We start from the raw sequence: 23,386 nt of genomic DNA on the forward strand, positions 1-23,386 counted from the left end.
ATTTGAAATCTAAAGAGGTAAGGATGGATGTGTCAAGCTTTGGAAGACAGTAAAAATTAAGGAATACACTGTCTTAAGCCTTACTTCTAAATATTTTTATAATACACTTGTTCTTGCCCTAAGAGTAGGTTTCAGGGAATAGTTAAAATGATGATCCTTCTTAGTTTCAGTTTTTCACACCACCAAGCAAAAAAAAAAACAAAACAAAACAAACAACAAAAAAAAACAAGAGTGCATAGTAACAACTCAATATAGCACTTGTTGAATGTGAAATAGCAAATAACCTTCCAGATAAATCTCAAGTCAAGAAAGGGTCAATCATGTTAGTTCTATTTCCTCAGTGCTATTAGATATGTATGGCTTTCTCCATTCAGACAGCGCACAGAATTTCAAATTTTCTATATGCGGTTTCATTTAATCCAGTATTACTACTGACCTAGAAAAATAGTAATGAGTGTCAGGGGCTAGAACTAATAACTTATATCTCCCAGTTAAGAGTATTATAATACTTTCTATCATTCTCCTTAGTTTCCAGTTTTCACATCTCTAAGACCCAATGCAGTGATAATTATCTTTGTATTTCCTTATTTTCCTATTCCAAACTAACCATTAATTTTAATGCCTCATTTGAGATGAAAATATTTTATCATTTCCATAGATTTCCAAGGTTTAGTTTCAAAGAACATAAAGATTTCAATGAAAATTAAGAAGATTGACTGATACATAAACACAAGGAAAAATTTTAACAGGTCCATAGAAGGTTATATAGATGGTATATATAGTTAATGACATTCCCTCTATAATTATCACAAAATGAGCCTTAAATTTTTTATTCATTTATTCAACAACTTATTTAAATAACTGTCATTTATCAAGAACCCACAGATTTTAAAATAGAAAATGGTGATATATTCAAATAACAATGTAAACTTTCAACTGTATGTGTGTTGATTAGAAACAGAACCCTCTCTTCATAGAAGCTGTCAATAAAGGGTGAATTTGAGAAGGTTGCCATCAGAAGGAACCATCTGGGGTCTGATAGAAGCTTTTCTACTGACATGTCTACACAATGCCAAAATATGTAGTCAATGCAGCTAAAAAAATAAAGCTAAGTAAGATGTCTGGCACCAGAGACAAAAAGCATATGTTGAATGCCTGCATATTCCACTTTCTCAATAGGCTGTCTGGCATCATCAAGCCTGAGTATGAATAGTAAATGTACACTTATGAATCTTTAAAGCCATTTCCTTTTTACACCTATGCATTGCTTAAATTATGGTTTAGTTAAATTATAGGCACCATAGAATATAAATCTGGAAACATTCCAGATTGAAAATGAAAATAAATTTCCATTATTTTACAAATTAAAGGGCATCAAAATGCTATGTCAGATAATCACAGAATGAATTAGTCTCATCTCTGCATTTATCATTGATTTAATGCCACCAAAGTCACGAAACTGAGCTTAAGTTTCTTCAGGTACAAAATTGAGTAAATAATACAAACCCCACAGAGCAGCAGCATTACCAGGGGCAATGAATAAAAAGTACCTAGAACAGTCCCTGGTATCTATTAAAGGTCCAACAAAGGGTAATCACTGTTTATAAATCTAAATTAAAAGCAAAAATTAGGGAGAGAAATTAAAACTAGTTGTTTCTGTATTTCTATAATAAAAGTTTCCCAGACTTGACTCATGTTTATTATTTAATGATTAAAGTAAGCGTCATGTTAAATGTTTATAATAGCTAAAGGAATATTAAGGTCCTGTGAGTATTTTTTTAATTCTGTAAGTATACCCTATTGGCAAGTCTGTTTAAGTTTGAGCTTACTACAATTATGTTTTTAATGGTGATAGTTTTACATACAAAATTATCCATCAAATTCATTTTTTTTATATTTCTCATCTTGGTGAACTAACAATCTACTTGACTCCCCAAATTCATCATTCATCATACCTAAATACAAACGGTCATTTCATTCCAACTGAAAATGCTCTTCATACAGGCATTGCTGAGTGGGTAAAAGCCAAGTTGACAAGGCAATGCTACCAGCATCCCAAGACAGCTCATTGGAAAAGTAATGGCTCAACTCAAGGGCAATCAATCAGTGATCCCCACAGCAATGCAGAATGTAGTGTCATAGGAAAAAAATAAAAATAAAGAAGGCTCTGATTTTCTCTCTTCTAATGAAGGTGAATTGGGAAAAACAGAACAATTACAGAATCACAGCAAGAGCTAAGGTGACAGGGTAAAACAAGGTTGGGAGGTGTACACCTCCCAAGGTAAAACTATGAGTAAAGCAAAGGGGGAAAAAACAGAGTAGAAAAGCCAGATGGTTTCCAGAAGAACAGGCAGATACAAAGGGAACCTATGGTGAGTAAACACAAACTCAAATTCCTGCTAGCCCAGACCTTGGATCTGTGCTATACACAACCAGCTTCCTCCCATCTTCCAATTTCCAAAAGGGCAGCATAACCACCCCCTCACTCTACCCTTAGGCGACCGAAGCTTATTAATTTCCAAACATCCATTAGTCTCCTTTCTTTATGATCAACAAACTTAAATAGATTGTTCTATCCCTAATTAGGAATTTACTAAATCCAATCAAATTCTATCCCTGAAATCCTGTCAATTCATTTCTTTTTATTCATTGCATTTTTCTCATCTAGATTATTGTAGGCTTATTTAAGAATATGGGCAGATCACAAGATAAATCCAGCTCACAAGTGTTCATTTGCCCCTCAATGTTTGAATTGTGTTCTGAATAGCCAACATATGAAAATATGGAGATATAACATTCAAAACCAATTCTGACTTTTCTTGGGGAAAAAAATCAAATCAACTGACAACAGACTCACATTGACAAAATATAAAAATAATGACAAAATAATCACCTGAAGCTGAGTACCATCTGCCTACTTTAGACATGCATTTTTCCAGTTTTGTTCCATTTCTTTATACTCTCCCTGTTTTCACTTCTTTGTTTATTGCCTGCCTCCATAGGAATCTGTTCAGTGTTGTATTTTCAATAACCAACTCCATTCAACTCAAATAAATACATCTAGAATAAAAACCATCTTTGAAATTATTCAGTATTATCTGTGATCTAATGATAAAATCCTTATGCTTTTACAGGATCCGGCCCATACTTTTCATCCAGTGTTATTTGTCACCCCTCACCTTGCAAACACGCTAAATCACAAACACTTTAAATCACTGGTTGTTCACCACGTTTTTTAAGGCAATGTTTTTGTTACACTCTAGTTTCTCTCCTGGAATCCCTCATTCTTCAGCTGACCAATTCTTACTCATTTAGGTATCTCTGCCAGAAGGCGTTCCTTGACATACCTAGTTTCAGCTGGGTGTGCCACATATGCAGCTCTCTAATCTTATAAATGCCATAATGTACCATCACTATTATTAAGTTCATTAAAGTCAAAAACCCATGTCAAGCACAAAGCATAGTCCTGGCACATGCTAGTTTTCAATAACTACCAATGAATAATGTCTTAAACATCTCATTTCTAAGCATCAACAGTTCTAAAAAGTAGGTATTTTCCCATTTTTATAGTAAGAAAAGAGACTTATTTAAACAATTCACACAGGTTCACACAGTTAGTATGTAAAGAGTCTGCATTTAAACCACTGAACTAAAACTTGATGTTTTTAAATATATACTCTTTCTCAGCATCATGGGAAACTCTGGTATAAATGTAATTTCACTACGGGATACATCAGTGAAAGGAAACAGAGATCAAGTCAATACAAAAGATAATAATGTCTAATCCTAAATCAAAGGTGACAGGATAAGTCCTCTGAAATGTTCAGCAGTTTCACTGAAATGTGAATGGTTGTTGAATGTCAAGATAATTTTTAAGTCCTAAGCAAACTTGGAGAAACTTCACAAAATCTTCATATTGTGAGCATTCAGAACTTCATTATTTTACCATAATATAGGAAGGTGATTAGAAAAAAGAAAATGAGGGCCTCCCCGGTGGTGCAGTGGTTGAGTGCTGGGTTGTGAAGCTGCCCGCAGCCTCTGCGGCACCAGTTCAATCCCTGGCTGCTCCCAGCCACCGGAGGAGGGTCCTGCATGGCACACAGACCTCTCCTGCCACCCGCTGCTCCCCTCAGCAGTGTACCTCGGTCCTTCTGCCTGCTCTGTTCCCCGCTATGGCTCTGGTGAATTCTCTCACCCTCCTGCGCTTCTGACTGTACCCAGTGCTTGTATAAATAAATAAATAAATAAATCTTTTTTAAAAATTAAAAGAAAATGAAAAAACCAATCTATGATGGAAAATGTATTAAGAAAATTCAATGCCCACAGGATAGGCAAAAGATAGATCATAAACTCTCAAGAAAAATATTTATGACAGCAAAGAAAGCACGATTAACAGAACTAATTAAAGGATAATTCTGTGATTCAGGTTATTGAATTTAAAAAAAGTAACGCTGCTATAAATGTTTCAAGCACAAATTAATTTGAGAATACTTAGCAACAGCTTGTGATGTAAATTTGTAAAACATAAATTCTAGATTTTGTTTTCAAATATCATAGTACTATATTACACAAGAATTTCATGGAAAAAATGTATACCTTGTAATAGCAAATCTTTCTAGTAAGATCAAAGAGCCCAAAGATACAAAAATAAAACTTTTAATATTCCTTCATTAACAACTGATTTGCTTTTATTTTTTGCAATCTTTGAAAACTTCACTATTTATCACCATAGGCTACAAATCATAGTTTTTTTTTTGTTTTTAAAGGATTGATACATAAAGTCATATTAGATGTCCTAGCTTTCTTAAAAACACCAGCGCCCGCTTTTTTTTTTTCTTTCCCCCTCCCTAGTATCTCAGAGCCAACTAAATACTGACAAGTATTGTTTTCAGTACATGCGGGAGTAAAACCCTTGAAAGCAATCATCGTTTTCACACAGATGGATATAGATGTTTTCAGTGTTCTGTATGGAATCTTATTGCCACATAAGCACCTGCAGTCTTGCATTGTCCTGCTAGGCATTCCTAAAAACACCTGGGCAAGCTGTTTACTAAAAAAACTAGACATTGGAAGAAATGAGGGATAATTAGCAAATAAAACTATTCCTGGCACTCTCTCGACATTAGAGCAGAACAGAGCTCCAAGTCGGCACCTGGTGAAGGGAACTGCTAGATGTGATAATTCCAATTTACACATTCAGCACAACATTCTGTCTGCCTGTCAATTTGAAACAGTTTCCTATTCAGTGATAACAGATACTCCGAAAGAATGCAGTGTCGAAATGCTGACATGAATTTTTTATGCACCAACTAGACCCTTTCTCCTCTGGACCAGCTGCATCTGCCTCCTTCACTCTTGGAAGGGACTGACACTTGAGTGCTTTGTCCATCTACGAGCAAAACATTTTATATTTATAGGCAAATTTAAAGTATCAAACACTCATGCAGAAAAAATTCTAATAAAATTTTCTTAGGCAGTTAAGGAAAATAATAAAGTTGTAACAAATGTTTTACTGTGTCTGTGTATCTTTATTTAATGCAGTACTTCAACCACCCCACCATGAAAATACATATTTCTACTGAGTATAAATTTTATTAAGATTAAGTAAAATTTATTAAGTAAAATTTATTAAGATTAAGTAAGAGAGAGAAGGGAGGGCAGATGCATAGAGAGAGCATTGTAAGTCAGGTATTTATTTGTAAATGCTAAATAGGAAAAAAAATTTAACCTTAATTATGCAGTTTCATTTTTCAGATATTTCCCTATAACCATCTTTTCAAGAGTTACTTATAGAAAGGCAATTAAGTTAATGTTATAGTCAGAAAATTAGAAGTTCCAGATTTTCTAATCCCCTTTTATTTAAATGACAAATGTGAACAATGTTTTATAAAGTATTACTGATTTGTTATTTTTCCTACATATATACCAGATTATATTCATAATAATAAATAATATCTCCCCCATAATAAACTATGCCTTCTCCTTCCAGGTAGGCACCTGGATGATTGCTCATTTATTCTAATAATGTGGCCAGGGTTCAACCATTTCTGGAACTTTCCCTTTATATTTCCCCATTTAAGACTGGACTGATTTGAGAAAATAGATATAAATTATTCAGTAATGAAACTGCTAAAATAATGCTTCTACACCTTTATTGTTTTAAAACAAAAGGTGGTAATGAACTATTATATGTGAGACTCAAACCTCAAATCAATGCAGTTTGTCAATAAAAACTTCTTAAGTTTTCTGAGCAAATCGTTTAATTACAAGGTATCTAAGGTTTGAATATTTAGAAGTTCAGAATATAGTACTTTTAACATACCATTCTAAATAAAATTCTTCTTCAAAATTAATGAATAAAAAAGTTACTTCCTCTAGTTGCACTGTGCATTTAACCTTGATTTCTACTAAATATAGAATGTGTCAATTGCCTAAATCATTCACAGACATAGATAGGATGTTAAATCAGATAACCATTTAGAAATGTTGGCCAAATAAGGAAAGAATACAAAATTGACAACCATTATACATACATACGCAAATATACATACATACATACATACATACATACATACACATGTATATGTGTATATACATCTGTTATAGGGCACTTTATGGAGAATCCCCCAGACATCATTTTTAATATAAGCTATAACCATTTCAATGTTAATAATAATGTCATTAAGCATATATTGACAAAAAAAGCTGTAAACTTTCAGAGAGTTTTCTATTTATTAATAAGAAATTCACAAGACAACATCACAAGAATTTTCTAAATCACTAGAGATATTCATTACTCATCATTTTTAAGCTGATCATTTTTTGTTAAGATTTATTTATTTAGGGCCTCTCTGGTGGTGCAAGGGGTTAAGATGCAACCTATCAAGCTGTCTGCAGCCTCTGCAGCACGAGTTCGATTCCCAGGCTGGCCAGAGAGCAACCCACATGGCGCAGCAGACCTCTCCTGTCTCACCCACTGCTCCCCTCAGCAGTGTACTTTGGTCAGTCTGCCTGTTCTGTTCCCCACACTGTCTCTGGTGAATCCTCTCACCCCCTATACCTCTTACCTGTACTGCAGCTATTATATGCATAAATAAATAAATCTTTAAAAAAATCTTTTAAAAAAAAGATTTATTTATTTATACAAGAACCGGGGTACAGGCCAGATGTGTGGGAGGGTGAGAGGATTCACCAGAGATAGAGCAGGGAACAGAACAGGCAGACTGACTGACGGGCACTGCTGAGGGGCACAGCGGGCGAGAAGGAGAGGTCTGCTTCGCCATGTGGGTTGCTCCACGGCCGGCAGGAATCGAACCAGCATTAGAGAGGCTGTAGACAGCTTCACAGCGCTGCTCTCAACAGCCTGCGCCACCAGGCAAGCCCCATTTAAGCTGATACTTATTGTTATCTTCTAAAGCATTTTCTCAAACCATAGAAAGCAAATGGCATTATCAGGTGGGTTATCACTGGATTGCAAGAAAGAAGCTCCATTTTCAGAAAAGTCAACATTAGCTGACCTTCTTTTATAGTGTTGTTAGTACCATCTAGATAATTTAAAAAACAAAAATCCTATAATAACTGAGGTTGCAATCAGTAATCAGAGTATGTTACCATTAAATCTTGTATACTCAGCTCTTAACCCTAAAGACTTTATTCCTGCAGGATACATATTATATAAACAGCCACATCTGTTGTATTTTGATATTCACAAATTCACCAGATTGTTTTCAGGTGATCAGTAGTGAAATTAGCTTCACCATGAATAAAGCATGTACTTAAAATATTGTTTTGGTGCTAACACTCCTTGAATGCACTTCTCAGTTGAGCATCAAAGCACTATGAAAAACACAGATATTACTATAACACTGTCCTTCGACTCAAGGAACTTATAAAGGAGCTTATAGGCTGACCAAAAAGTAGTCTATGTGAACAAAGTACCTTAAATCATTTTGTCCAATATATTATCCCCTAGTCACTTGTGGCCATTTAAATTACATTCAGTAAAATTAAAATGCACCTTTCCAGTCACATTTGCCGTATTTCAAGTGCTCTATAACCACTTATGGCTAGCGACTTATTCTATCGCACTGTGTTGCTATACAAATTCAGGATTCCTATTTATATGAGAAAAGAGGCTCTTAAAAATATGTTTGAAAAGTAATATAGCTTAACTGGAGTTAGGGGAGGAAAGAAAATCCCACTTTGAAGTCAAATTTGAGGCTCTTGAATTTTATGCCATGCAATTTAATTTTTTGTTTTACTGGGTAAAAAACTGGTCATAGAATTGACAAGATTAATTAAAATAATGCATATATCAGCATGTAAAAACAAACTCAGACGCTCAAAATCTAAAAGAGGGAAAAAGACTGATGAAACGGGTAGAGAATGGAGGAAAAGAGAGAAAGGATGGAGAGGACCTAAGGGGTGGAAGACCACAAAGGGATACTGAGAAAATACAGAGAACAAAACTAAAGAATTATTACTTTGTGCACTAGGCTAGACTACCATTAAACAACGATAAGACTCTAGTGAAATGTCATGGTTCAACCTCAAAATGGTCTACTGATGTTGACAAATGCTTTTTTCCTTTAATATACTCTGTTCCAGTACATAGACTAGACAGAAACTAAAGTAGTATCTACTTCTAATAGTTACTAAAATAGTTTTCATCTAGTAAAGGTTTTTATATATGCTGTGAGTGCCACAGTAGTGAGAAAGAGTGTTTAGGCAGGGCAGTTAAATATTGAGTTGTCTACTGACAGTATCAACCATATCTGGAGTACTTCTTAGTACACAGCATTTGAAATCTGTAAATGAGTTTCTGATTTGTGTCGCCTGAAATGTATTCCAAGTAAAGAGGTGCTGGTCATTCAAGCTATTTATCTGTATCCTATATATTTGAAGCTTTAAACTGTGTAGCAAGGATTATAAAGCAAACAAAGACTATTTCGAGAGGTTTCCACAGTGATAAATTTGCCCTTTAATGTTTTACTACTTTATTAAAACATGCAATTTCAAGACACAAGTATATAGTTATCACTATTACACTAAAGTTAATATTCCCAGAAGACCAAAATATTATTTAAAATTAAACTTAGTTCTATCTTCTTTTTAACTACATTACTAGAAACATTTGTTTGGACCTTGTCAGAAGGGTTTCAATTTTACATCATTACGTTTTAACTTGCCTAATCAGTTGAACAAAAGTACTTTATGTAAAATGATTCTTTTAGTTGCCTTAGCTACAAATCCCTGCAGGATACTATAATTGAAATCTACTCACGTAAGTTAGGAATAATTAGGGCCCCAAATTAAGCCAAACACAAAGTTAATTCAAATAGTCAGCTGCTGTCATTTAAATGGTTACGGAGTTTTATTGTTGCTTAACATTTCTGAATGCTTTTAAATGTACTTTGTTCTTCTAGTCTGTATTTAGTATTTCAAGTACAAACAGAAATGGGATCAAGAAGCAAAGATTCACTAGCCTTTGGAGTCACACCTATAGCCAGTCCTTTGTCACTAAAGGTTTTCCACTCAATCTTTGCTATCAGTCAATTAACAACACTGTTGAAAGAATGGAATGACAGCTCTCCAAGACAAGCTTTCTGGTAAATAAAGCAGCATCACCAACTCTACAGTGAGTGTCATTAAAAGGAACAAAAGTAGGGGCTTTTAGAAAGGGAACAGGGATAGTCTCTATTTGCCTAAACTCTAAAACAAAGTAAAGGATTAAAGAGCTTCCTGTTGTAGTGTAACAAAAGGGAAAAGATAATGTCCAAAACCCATACTTAAAGAGGGGAGGGGGGTTCCAAAGGCATGCCTTTAACAAGTTTAATGATGACTGCTAATCAGTGTGAACTGATACAGTAAAAGATAAAATTACTGTTGTAATATTTCAATTTTTCAGTGTTAGGAAGTTAATCACACTCAGCATTTGTTAGTACCTTCAAAGAGAAATTGTAATTTAATTAAAAAAAAAAAGCCTGTATTTCCTGAGATTATTCGATGTTAACAGTTAGCAATACTGATCCTCCTATATAAGTTTTACGTATTTCAAGATAAAAATCAGTCTTAATAGTTTTGATCTTAAATGGTATAATTTAAAAAACTGAAAAAAATGGTTTTTTTGATCGCCATTTAAAGTATTTCTTAAATATTCTCAAGTGATAAGGTCATGAAGTAGAAAAATACAGTAGTCTGAAACTAAATATAAAAGATCTACAGAAAGAAAAACAGGTTGACTTAAGCCAAGCCTGGCTTCGATCTTTGAAGGCTTTAACTGGTTCACTGTAAGATTTAATCTTCTACATTCCTGATCTCCAAACTGTTTTAAAATCTAAACTTCTTAAATTCTACCAAAAAATAAAAATATCTTGATCTCTAAATCACCTATATAAAATTCTCATTTAAAATTTGCTGTTCATTTACTTATTGTTAGGCATTAAAAAGCTGAAGAGTCTAATGAGGTTTACAAATAAATATAAACTTGAAAGTTGCATTATAAAACTGAAATAAATCATTCATAAATAACCTATCTTTATCTGTCAGGAAAGCAAAAGGAGATTCTCACTAAAATTAAATAGAAAAAATACAACAGTTCAGCATGTCTAATACTACAGAGAAAAAAATTACTAGATGACCTTAAGCAGCAGATAAAACATTTTTAAACTACTTGTGATAAACAGTTTATATTCAAATAATACCATCTTTTACTCAAGCAAAAATGGCAATAGCTCCTAGTTTTTCAAAATGTTGATTTTGGAAAACTAGTAAATATAAACTTTTTCTAAAAGGGTTAAAATCAACGTAACACTTTGCACTACATGTTTCTATCATGTTACTTTAAGTCATAAAAGCATCTGTAGTAAGATGCTATAAATGTTTCCATGTTATCCAGAAAGAAAGGACAGATCAACAGGGCATAGTGGGAAATACCCCTAGGGAGAAAGAGTTAGACTGCACTGTTACTCTGGGATTTTTCAAAAGATTCATCAGATAAAAGGTCAATAGAATGCATATAAAACAAGACTAGAAGTGTAACAATATATAAGAATATTCAATAAAGTTTCAGGATTGCTTGGTGCCTTTATAAAATAAATGAGTCATAATACTGAAAGTGGTGTTATTTCTATATTTCAACCTTGTTAAAGTTAGAAAGAAATTTCAATTTGCAATGGTAGAAATCACTGTCACACAAAATCTGATTTTTTAGACTAAATATTTTGATCACCAAACTCTTTCATACAGATGAACTCTCAGACACCAGCCAACACCTGGGAGCTTATTAGAAATGCAGACCCTGAGGCCCAGCCAGATGACTGAAACAGAATCTACATTTCACCAAGATACTCCATGTGATTTATATGTGCTTTAAATTTTGAGGAGCACTGTTTTAGATAAATAAGAAAATCAAACACATCTAGTATGACTTTCCTGATATTTCTATTCTCTTGTACACATTCTTCCTAAACCTTCCTCCCCCTGGATCATAATGCACAGGGTTTTTTCCTAGATGAGAGGGCCTATAATTGCACTAAATCCCCTATTTTCCATTCTTTCTGCCTGGAAACAAATTCAGGTATACAACATATTTACTAAAAACAACCAAAAAGGAAAAATATAAAGAGCACTTTTAAACAATGAAATATCTGAACCTACCTACATCACTGTGTCCTTCACTTAATAATTTTTGAATCACCAGCGACCACCTCACAGAGTTCTGCCATATATAAAAGTAGGTCTTTTAAAATCGGGGCCCCAATCCACTGCCAGCAGCAATACTCCCAAGTACCCTGCATCCTTCCTATTACATTTAACTAAGCTATGAAATCCTTGCCTCTTACTAATATACTATATTGCTTCTAATCGAAACCTAAATTTAACAATAGGCACATCTATCACCTGGGTTAGATTAAATATTACATATAAAAAAGAAGAGGAAACAGAAAGGTGAATGAAAGAGAACAATGATTAATATACTCACACACACACCAATTAAATACTGAGAAGAATATAGAGCTCTATAAATAAAGAACAATATGAACAATAATTTTATGTCATCTCCTTTTTAGATTAAACCCTATGAAAAACAAAAGTCTGCTTCATCTGCATCTCTCTTTTTCTTTTTTTTAAGATTTATTTATTTACGCATACAAGAACTGGGGTATAGGCCAGAGGTAGGGGTGGTGAGAGGATTCACCAAAGACAGAGTGGGGAGCACAACATGCAGATCTACTGAAATACACTGCTAAGGTGAGCAGCAGGCAAGACAGGAGAGGTCTGCTGTGCCACATAAGTTAGCTCCCTGGCCAGCCAGAGATCGAACTCATGCTGCACTGGCTGGTGAAGCTTGATAGTGCTGTGTCTTTAACCCCTGCGCCACCAGAGGGGCCCTTGCATCCCTATTTTTCTTTTCCACTACAGGAAATGTCTTATATTTCTTGGCACTTCAGAATCCCTAAAAATGCAGAACTTTTAAGTGCCTAGAACTCTAGTGCATTTTAATCACTAGTGTCATTTTTGCTTGTTCCTAAAAACAAAAACTTACCCATTAAAACTAATTAAACAGATGCAACAGATATCACTTTAGTAGAGAAGAGCATTGATGTATTATTGGAATCTGAACAACAGGGATATTTTCACCCCAAGTTCAATCTGTGATATAAAATGTGCTCATTCTGGGGCCTCCCCGGTGGCACAGTGGTTGAGCGCTGGGTTGCAAAGCTGCCCGCAGCCTCTGCAGCGCCAGTTAGTTCCCTGGCTGCTCCCCGGCCACCTGCAAGGGTCCCACATGGTGCGCAGACCTCTCCTGCCGCCCGCTGCTCCCCTCAGCAGTGTACTTCGGTCCCTGCCTGCTCTGCTCCCTGCTCTGGCTCTGCTGAATTCTCTCACCCTCCCGTGCTTCTGACTGTACCCAGTGCTTGTATAAATAAATAAATAAATAAATAAACAAATCTTTAAAAAAAAAAATGTGCTCATTCTTTTTCTTTTTTAATGATTGTCTATTATCCACCTGTAATTTGGGCATGGTCCAACTTCATCTATTTACTTAATATCTGATTCATAATAAATGATTTAATAATAGCTAACTTCATTTTAAATTAACTGAGACCACAGCTTTCACCCTATAAAAAAGTTAATTCCAACTGGATTAGAAATTTAAATATAAACATTTTAGAGCCACAGTAAAATTCAAGTGATTAAGTATTTAATTATTCTCAAAATATTAACTTTTAAGTATCAAAATAATGGAAGAGCTTACAAAAGGAAATACTTCCACATCAAAATTAAGAAAAATGGCTAAAGAGTATTAAGCAAAATACTGATCATTGTTATATCTCATTAGAAAATGCTCTATTCTGTTTGAATTTTCATAAAATTAAGCAATATGAACTTAAAAGGTAAACCAGAATATATGTTTATTGGTAAAAATAACAAAATATCAGTTTAAAAAATAAAAATGGGGCCTCCCTGATGGCGCAAGGGGTTAAGATGCACTACATGAAGCTATCTGCAGCCTCTGCAGCACAAGTTCGATCCCCGGCCAGGGAGCTACCAACATGGCACAGCTGACCTCTCCTGACTAGCCCACTGCTCCCCCAGCAGTGTATTTCAGTCAGTCTGCCTGTTCTGTTCCCCACTATGTCTCTGGTGAATCCTCTCACACCCCATACCTCTGGCCTGTACCCCAGCTCTTGTATGCATAAATAAATCTTTAAAAACAAATAGGAATGTGTAACAACAGCAAAATTGGCAAAAATACTGAATTAAAATTAAAAACTGATACGTAAATCCATGAAAAGTGTTTCTCACAATAGTTCCCAAATTACAAATTTAATTTACAATCAAAATACCTATTTTCACATATCCAAGTGACAACAATTCTTAAAATTTTAAATCAATGGTGTTAAGGTGTGTAAACTGATATTTTTACACACTGATCATCAAATTGGACATTTGTATAATCGGATTTAGAAAAATCAGCTTAGAAGATGTCTATATGTCTGATATAGTAATCAGTATTCCAGAATTCTAGTCTTAGGAAATAACCAGATAGGAAAGAAAACATATTTATTTTATTTCAGCTTGAAAGAGATTAAGTTCAAATGGCCAACAAGTAAAGGGAGTGGGTTAAAGCACTTTTTTTTTAAGATTTTTTTTTAAAGATTTATTTATTTATTTACACAAGCACTGGGTACAGTCAGAAGCATGGGAGGGTGAGAGAATTCACCAGAGCCAGAGCAGGGAACAGAACACACAGACTGACAAAACACACTGCTGACGGGAGCAGTGGGCGAGGCAAGAGAGGTCTGGGTGAGGCAGGAGAGGTTCTGTTGTGCCATGTGAGACCCTCACCAGTGGCTGGGGATCTAACAAGCGCTGCAAAGGCTGCGGGCTGCTTTGCAGCCCAGCGCCCAACCACTGCGCCACCAGGGGAGGCCTGGATTAAATCACTTTTGATTTGTACTTGATCAATTACAGTGAAGGTGTTAAAATCCACTATCTAAATATATAATGACATGGTAATACAAGTTACAATAATTTAAAGTGAATAAGCAGGATATAAAAGTATACGGAGATGAAGATCCTAATTTTGTTTATACATAGTATCAACAATGTGTGTTTAGAAAAAAAAGTAAATGTATTACAGGTTTATCAAACAATTTTAAACAATTATCTTAATTCCACCATTGTTCACCTTTTCTTGTAAGAATATATTACATTCAAAATAAGAAGAAAAAAATTAACTTTTAAGGAAAAAAAGCAAGAATAATGGCAGACATAAAAGTCAAACTCAGCAGAGTCCCATGCTGATAAGGAAGAATAAATGTTTTTTTGCTTCCTGAAGCTCTGATAAGGAATTCCCTTCTCAGTCTTACATTTTAGCCAAGAGATCCCATGGCAGGGGCTAGGTATTCTCCTGGAATCACTTCTGTCAAGTTGACAAAAGGAGTTCAAGAATAGGGTTGAAAGATGTCATGAGATATTCACTAATCCACATTGATGTCTAATGCATGTAGACTGCACGGCTGTCATATGTCATTCTCTGTCATGCAGGAGGTGAAAAGAAAATAAAGAGTACCATAGGGTACCAAGCATATGTTTCAGTAAGACACTCCTTTAATAACCTGGCAGATAAATTGGTTCTTTCACACATACCAGCCCTACATTAATACCCAAATGTGCTCAATCATTTGTATTATCTTATTCTCTAATACCACAACCTAAGTAAGTAGTACATAAAAGAAGGTGTGAGAATTCAAAAAATGAAGCAAGAGATTAATCAAAACTGAAATGACTCAGTATGGAGTAATTAACACAATTACAGTATTGCAAAATTAAGGTGCTTTAAATGTTTCCTGTGCTTTTAATTAGGCTACCTTTAGTACACTATTGATTCTTTTCAAAATATAGCAATAACTGTGATAAATGTCTAATAAGGATGTAAAATCAATATGGACAAGTATATAACCTCTTTACTTTTGCAAATTATTTCACATTAACACATTTATTTATTAAATACTTGAGTGGTCTTTTCTGTCAGAACATGGAGGATGGCAGAACCTAAACAGCCAAGCAAAACAATGTTATTGAGGTCTCTTGGATGGCTGTTCTGCATAATATTCTGATTTGTAAAATTTTTCCAACAGCAAAAGATCTACTGGTAAATCAACAGAAATTGTGGATAAGCAACCAAAAACAAACCTTTTTTAAAACTGGAAATGAAACAAGAGGATGGATAGGGTGAAAACCAGTAACTTAAACTCATACAGCAAATAAGGTATATTCTAATGCTGATATTGATATACAAAGACCAAAATATACCACAAATTAACTTTTTAAAAGATACCAATATGGGGCCTCCCTGATGGCACAAGAGGTCAAGATGCAGCACTATGAAGCTATCTGCTGCCACTGCAGCATGGAGTTAGATCCCCAGCCACAAGGTGCAGCAGACTTCTGTCCTGCCCACAGATCCCTAAGCAGTGTATTTCACTCAATCTGCCTGTTCTGCTTCCCACTCTGTCTCTTGTGAATCCTCTCGCTCTCCCCCCATATCTCTGGCCTACAGCCCAGCTCGTATGCATAAATAAATAAATCTTAAAAAAAAAAACAATGAATCCGATTAAGCTTAGTTTTATTTTTTTCATTTCTGAGTCATATAAAGAAAAAATATACCTTGTTCTTGAATCCTGGTAGTAACATAATACGGATTTGGTTTTGCAAGATAAGAAGCCACGTCACACATTTGTAAATGGCATTAATATTTATATTTTAAAACTAAATTACATCACTTCCTAGAGAAGAAAGATGTTACAATCAAATTACAATATACCCAGATAATGCAATAAAGAATATTTAAAGTGTTCTAAGAGCAATCTAGCTAGCTACTTTCTCAAGGAGTAAAATCACATTGATCTGCACTAAAAATAATTTTTTTAATTAATTGTTTGAAACCACTGTTAATTTACATGATTTATAAATTAAAAAAATAAGATTGCATTTGCTATGCAGCGAACACAGATATGCTGTACAATTCCTATTAATTTAATGGGAGTTGTGACTCCCATTAAGTTTAATAGCAGTCATACGGCCAAATCCCCATGTACCTTTGCTGAAAATTTACCTCCCAGCTTTCAAATCAACTATACTGAAATGAACACAGTACCTACTTTTGCTAGACTGGAAAATTTAAGTCTCTACAGTAAGTTAATTCAGCATTATCATAGCAATGGCTATGTAGTTATTTTCAACAAGAAAAAGAACAAGGTTATCACAATGAAAAGAGACAAACTGAAGCAAGGGTTTAGGAGCTCTAAAGATGTAATATTTATCCTTAAGAGAAAATGTGTTCTGTTTTTCCAATTTGGAGTCAAAACTCTTATTTCTTTTTCAGTATGTTGTAAGAATTTTTTTTTTAAAAAATCCTAAGCCTAATTATGCCCAAGAAGCCTAGGAGAGGAATAGTCACATGAAGAGGTATACATTGTAATTCCCAGTAAAAAACTGGTTACTAGGTAAGAATCACAAATAAAAAAATAAAAAATAAAAAAAACATTTTTTTCTAATAAAAACTTCTTAAAAACCTATATTATAGCCATACCCAGGCATTCACAGCCTATACTCCACCTCAACCACCCCCAGGCACTGTACTCATTACAGTGGTTCCCAAGTGTGATGTGCAATATCAGTGCCATCCCAGGAATTTGTCAGGCCATGCAATATCCGGGCCCCACCCCAACCTTCCAGGTGATTCTGTTGCTCCTAAAATTTAAGAACAGTGCAATAATTTTTCCACGTCCATGTTGTCCTCCACTGATCTTTGTTCTCCACCATCATGCCATCATGCTCACTACTGTCTTTACCTAGCTTATTCAGTTCATCCTAAGATTCAGCTCAATCACCATCAGTTCCAGTTGGAAGACTTCCTGTCAAATACCTAACTACTCAGACAACCTTCATCTCCATGTCTCTGTGAACAGCATCATAATGGTATTAATTACCTGTTATTATGACTTTTTATCCCCTCTCTCACTTTTAAATCTATGACTAACCCTCTACAAAGATTTATGCTATTTCACATGATTACTATAGAATAAATACCTACTATAAGTAAGATATCTTCCTAGGATATACTTTTGGAACAAACAAAAAATCACTATCCTTGTGAAATTGATAATAGGTGTAAGTATATATAAGTTTTACACATTTCATTATATGTGTGTATAAAAAATAAGGGGAAAAGAATAAATGAAAATAGGTTGGAATTATTTTAATCTTTCTTAAATTTTAAAGAATCAACAAAACATCTGTTTCTTCCACCAAATGACCATCCTGGAGGAATGATTTTTATACTGAAATGTTTCTTTCTAATTCACATTTTACCCTTAGATCAACTTTTTTCACTCTATTTTCACTCAACTAGTGAAAATACCCTGCAGTCAACCACCATTTTTCAGTAAGATATCATGAACTCAAGCACATTATAAAATGTGCTTAGAGAATTTAAAAGTACATTGAAAGCTGGTAAGATACTATTTCTACAGGTATGTTCTTAAATTTTATTGATGTATATAAACAAATATGTAGTTGTTATCTGGCATATTTGGCATTTATACATGGCATAATATTTTTCTTTAAAATAAGGATAAGCAACAATGTAATCTGAGTTAATCAACTAAGATTTTGATTAATGCAATCTAATTACATACTCATTGCATAAAGAATTCAATCTGAAATTCATATTACCAAATTTTCTGAAGAACTGCTATTATTTGCAACTTGTCACTTTAGCAAGCCTTTATATGCCTAACTTTAGTTGCCAGAGCTCCATTATATAGCATAATTTAATTCTCTAGGACACAAAAATTCAATTTACTTTCCTACTTCCTGTTACATGATTCCACAGTGGGTTACTATGCTTATAAAAATTGGCTGAAAGAATCAAAGCACACCAGTTTCTCAACAAACTGATTTTGGTAGGATTTAAAGCTAGTTCTCCAGGAATAAAATCAGTTCTAAGGAAAACTTACAAGCAAAGAAAGGGAGAAAAATAAGCCAATTCTAACAATTGTACCTTTGTATAATCAGCTTTACTATGGTAAAACTTAAAAAAGTACTTGGTGATTTGTTCTTTAATATGCACACAAACCATTACATATTTATTAAGGTTCTGTGCATAGAAAATATAAGCCCTTGCAAATGTGGAAATTTAGCTTTCATATGAACAGATGTAAAACAAATCCCAACTTACGGTGAGCCTTTAAATACTAAGGCAAAACACTACTTGTAAACAGGAGAAAAGAAAGCATGGTCCATAGCTGAATATAATACACAGGCTCATTTTGTTTTAAATCTTAATTAGTTGCTATTACTTAAAAATAATGTCCAGGGCCTCCCCGGTGGCGCAGCGGTTGAGCGCTGGGTTGCGAGGCTGCGCGCGGCCTCTGCGGCGCCGGTTCGATCCCCGGCTGCTCCCCGGCCACCAGAGGAGGGTCCCACATGGCATGCAGACCTCTCCTGCCGCCCGCTGCTCCCCTCAGCAGTGTGCTTCGGTCCTTCTGCCTGCTCTGCTCCCCGCTCTGGCTCTGGTGAATTCTCTCACCCTCCCGCGCTTCTGACTGTACCCAGTGCATGTATAAACAAAACAAACAAACAAACCAGCAAACAAATAAATAAAGCATGCCTCTATAAAAAAAAAAAAATAAAAATAAAAAATATAAATCTTATAAAAAAAAAATAATAATGTCTGGCTTCTATTGAAGAGTTAGAAGACTAGGAAAACCAGGCTAAATGTTGAATGATAATCACTCAGAACAAGTACTTTCCTGTCTGCTGCAGAATTCAAAAGGTGGCAGTACTCAAATTACTTTGCCTGCTTGGACCCAGCAGATACTTTATACCCAGCAGGTATTCCGCAAAAGACCATGAGCTCCTCAAGGGCAGAACTGTGCCTTTTGCAGCTTTTAATCATAGGTGCCCTGCTCAATTTAGTTACTCAATGAGGAAAGAGGGAGGAAATCATCTAGGAAATCTTATGAGTTTCTCTGTAAGGACCCAAGAACTGATACAAAAAAGTGCTCATCCCTGTAAAATAAGAAAAGATAAAAATCATGTAAGGCCCCAAAGAAACTTACTGGCTGAATGGTTAAATTTATATATTCTTTCCTGTGCTCTCATACCAAACTTATGATTGTTTTCTCTATGAGTGTTCACAGAGCATTATCTGCTTTCTGGTAATAAAGGACGATCATGTCATGATCAACTTTTCGAAGGCAAAACCGTATGTGGTGGGATCAGTGTTCGAAGAGTGTACATGACCTGCATATACTCTCAAAGCTAGCAGTATGGGCTCATCCCAGGTTCTTTTTACCCATAGGAGTGAAGTGCTTCAAAAGCAACACCCCCTGGCCTGATGCACCAAAAATGAAATTTCTCTTAATAGCAGATATGAATCCTGACCTAATAGGTGACACTAGAAATAAAACAGCAGTATCTCATGAAAAAGTCTCTGTTTGCTAGTCCCCTGCTGAGTTAAGCTACTGTACTAGCAAAGTAGTCTCTACTTTGATTGGAAATTTTTCCATTATGTGGACTAATGAGCTATTGGCCCACACCTGGAATCTTTTTTAAATGTATAAAAACATTCAATCATAACAGCAGGAATTCAGTTAGTTTTCCCTCCAAAAAAACCTAAAATGCAAAATTATAAACTATACACAAGATTTCCTAGCAATCTGTAACCCAGTTTCTGTTCACTGTTTATCATTATGGTATTATTCATTCATTTTATTATTAGGTTTGATACACCTTTCAATTCTAATGCAAAGAGTAATGTCTTCTGAAAATAATAGTGTAAGTTATTTGCAACTTTCAAGTATGACTTAGGTTCAAGTAATCATTGTTTACTTTCTAAATACATATATTCTTATTTTAACATCTCTAAATTTGTTGCTTATAATATTAAGTAATATCAGTATTAAATGTGTAGGGGACTAGAAGAGCATGGAGAAATTAATAAAACACAATTTTAAATAGCAATTCAATTAAAAATCTATTGGCTAGGGCCTCCCCGGTGGTGCAGCAGTTGAGCGCTGGGTTGCGAAGCTGCCCGCAGCTTCTGCAGCGCTGGTTCCATTCTCGGTTGCACCCCGGCCACCGGAGTAGGGTCCCACATGGCGCGCAGACTTCTCCTGCCGCCCACTGCTCCCCTCAGCAGTGTACCTCGGTCCTTCTGCCTGCTCTGCTCCCCGCTCTGGCTCTAGTGAATTCTCTCACCCTCCTGCGCTTCTGAAGGTACCCAGTGCTTATATAAATAATAAATAAATAAAATCTTTTTTAAAAAATCTATTGGCTAAATTAAAATATTAATATGTTGAAACTTATTACAAAGATATTAGAATAATAAGTTTCTATCAATTGACAGTATGCCTCTGATTCTCTACTTATCATTTTACTAATAGATATAAATGAAATCAACTGAAAGTACATAGAAAGTCAACCTTAAAATTCTCATTTTTTTCAACAATATTAATTGGGGCAAAAATATTACCTTATATTTTACATGTTTTTCTCAAAGACTTTGTTTTCTTCACAAGCTTTACAAGATTGATATACTTCCACACGAAATACAATAACTACCAATGTCAGCTAGTGGTAATTTTAAATTAATTAGTCATAAAATTAATGCATCTGAGTTCCACATTAACTTCTGACCTCCTCTTTAAAAGGCACCTGGATGTTATTCTCACATATTATTTAAGATTAAAAAAGTACTGGATACTAAGAAATCCATGTTTATTAAGAAATGATGATTCCAATTATTTCATTAAACCTCAAAAGTTATCTACTTTTTTAAAAGTCAGATCAGTCTTCAAAAGTAAGTAGCATTAAGAAGGAAGAACTACCAAACAGTCAGCATCTTCCAGAAGAAGGAAAAATTTTATTTAGGAATTTTAGAACTATGACTGTATTTGAGAAAATGACAAAACTAAAGCAAAAGAGTTGCCACAAAATATTGTCAAATTCACTGGAATAAATATAGTCAATGAAAGTAATTTTCTATCAAAACAAACCGTTCATTTAGTTCTCTCTGGATTATTTGCAATTATAATATTTTATAAATTTATATAAAATATAAATCCAGCTTCTAGCATTTTCTACACTATGCAACTATGCAGTGACAATAATTCAACCTCTAAGAAAAAAAGAATGCAACACTGAAAAAAATCTTTTGAAATAATAATCATTCAAGTCACTTCTAAGTCTGCAGAGCTTAAGTTCTGAATTAAAAAAATAAAATTTAAACTGTATCTTACCTTCTGTATTCGATAAGAAGCTGATTATAATGATAAACCACAGACTTCGCATTCTGCAACCAGAAGACACCATTATTGATCCCTTTAAATATTTTCTTTGTATTCCTTAATGAATCTAGTTATAAAAGCCCAGCTTCATCGAACCCAGCAGTCTGCATCATTGATCCTCATATCTGAAAAACAAAGAAATCCATCATTTTCTCTATGATCCTGCTACGTCACAAAAAATACATAAATAACAACAAAACACTCTTTTCCTCCGATTCTCCCTCCCTCTTCCAGGTATAAAAAGTGTTATATGTTTTTATTCTATATCCAGTATGAAAGATGCTCCTACACACTGGGTATCCGCACTTTACATTCTGAAAAGAATAACCAGGACAAATGAACTGACAATAGTTAAATCAATTCCTAATAATACCTTTCTCCTCGGAAAGTACAGAAAGTCATTCTAGAATAATTATCTCTTTATGCCACATATTAGTCTTTTTATCGTAGTGGCATTAGAACATAATACCTTTAACAAAATTTGTGAATACACATGCAGTTTCTAGTGACAATTTAAATATAAACCTGCAGTCAAGTCTAATCCAATGGGCCTTAAGGATCCAGTCCTTCAACTGGAAAGGAGAAAAAATTTTAGGAATGTAACTTATAATCAGTATTTCTCAGTTACTACGATTGCATTAGACCAGAGACTACTTACTGGTTCACTGGAAGTGGTCTACTTTCTTTGAGGATAGTTGGAGGAATTGCAGAATACACACTAACCTTAATCATATAAAATGGACACAGTTCCCAAATATACCCTGTCTCCTAGTCTAGGCTCTTAAAGAAATTACAAACTTTTTCCTTGAAGGGATATCTTAACAGTTTCTTCATATTAATCTACTATCATTTTTTTCTAAGTAATACACTTAACCAAAATTTTTTAAGGTACCCTTACCCTGATGGATAGGAAGAGTTTTTTAAAGTGGGGCAGTAAGAATATCCCTGCCCTTTCCAATGTTGTGTCTATAACTCAAATAAAATGAGGCTGCATAATTTAGATTTTTATTTCATTCAATACATAATTTAAATTTAAATAATTTAGATGCTGTCACTAAAACATAAAGGAAATATAGAAAACATTTTTCCCAGATAACATTCATTCAGTTCTCTATACCACATTATCTGAGTTGCTCAGCGCTTGCGACATGCTTCATGTATCACATGGGATTCTATTAGCAGTTCACTACATTCTATTATCAGTTCACTCTAATGTAACTTAAGTGGAAAAACGGTCAGATTTTAAATGGTTTAGAACACTTAACAAGCTATAAAGTCACTATCTTGCTTTTATCAACAAACACACCAAAAAGAATGTAAAAAATCTGAAGCTATTATCTAGTGTTTAAATATAAAGGTCCACAAAATCACAGATCAAACTAGCAAGATATTTCGGTAATAAGTTTGTTTTATACTCCTCCCCGACACATATTCAGCCTGATCTTTTCACTCTCTGAAGTCACGGACAGCATTTAGGTATAATTTCTGCAGACATTTACGTATCATGATAAGGGGGTCAG

General features: G+C 34.5%; 1 protein-coding gene across 23 annotated transcripts in view; it reads right to left on the reverse strand.

Moving 5' to 3' along the window:
- ADGRL2 (adhesion G protein-coupled receptor L2) overlaps positions 1–21,891 on the reverse strand; it is a gene marked incomplete at both ends in the record, with an annotated part of 145,827 nt that extends 123,936 nt beyond the window's left edge. For all 23 annotated transcript variants that reach the window (XM_084241754.1, XM_084241753.1, XM_084241752.1 and 20 more), the window contains one exon: positions 21,819–21,891. In XM_084241754.1, the coding sequence (XP_084097880.1) occupies positions 21,819–21,891 (73 nt within the window). The remainder of the gene's footprint in view (positions 1–21,818) is intronic.
- Between the last annotated feature and the right edge of the window lie 1,495 nt (positions 21,892–23,386).

This window comes from Talpa europaea, assembly GCF_964194135.1.
Source record: "Talpa europaea genome assembly, chromosome: 9".
In the NCBI taxonomy this organism is placed as follows: Eukaryota; Metazoa; Chordata; class Mammalia; order Eulipotyphla; family Talpidae; genus Talpa; species Talpa europaea.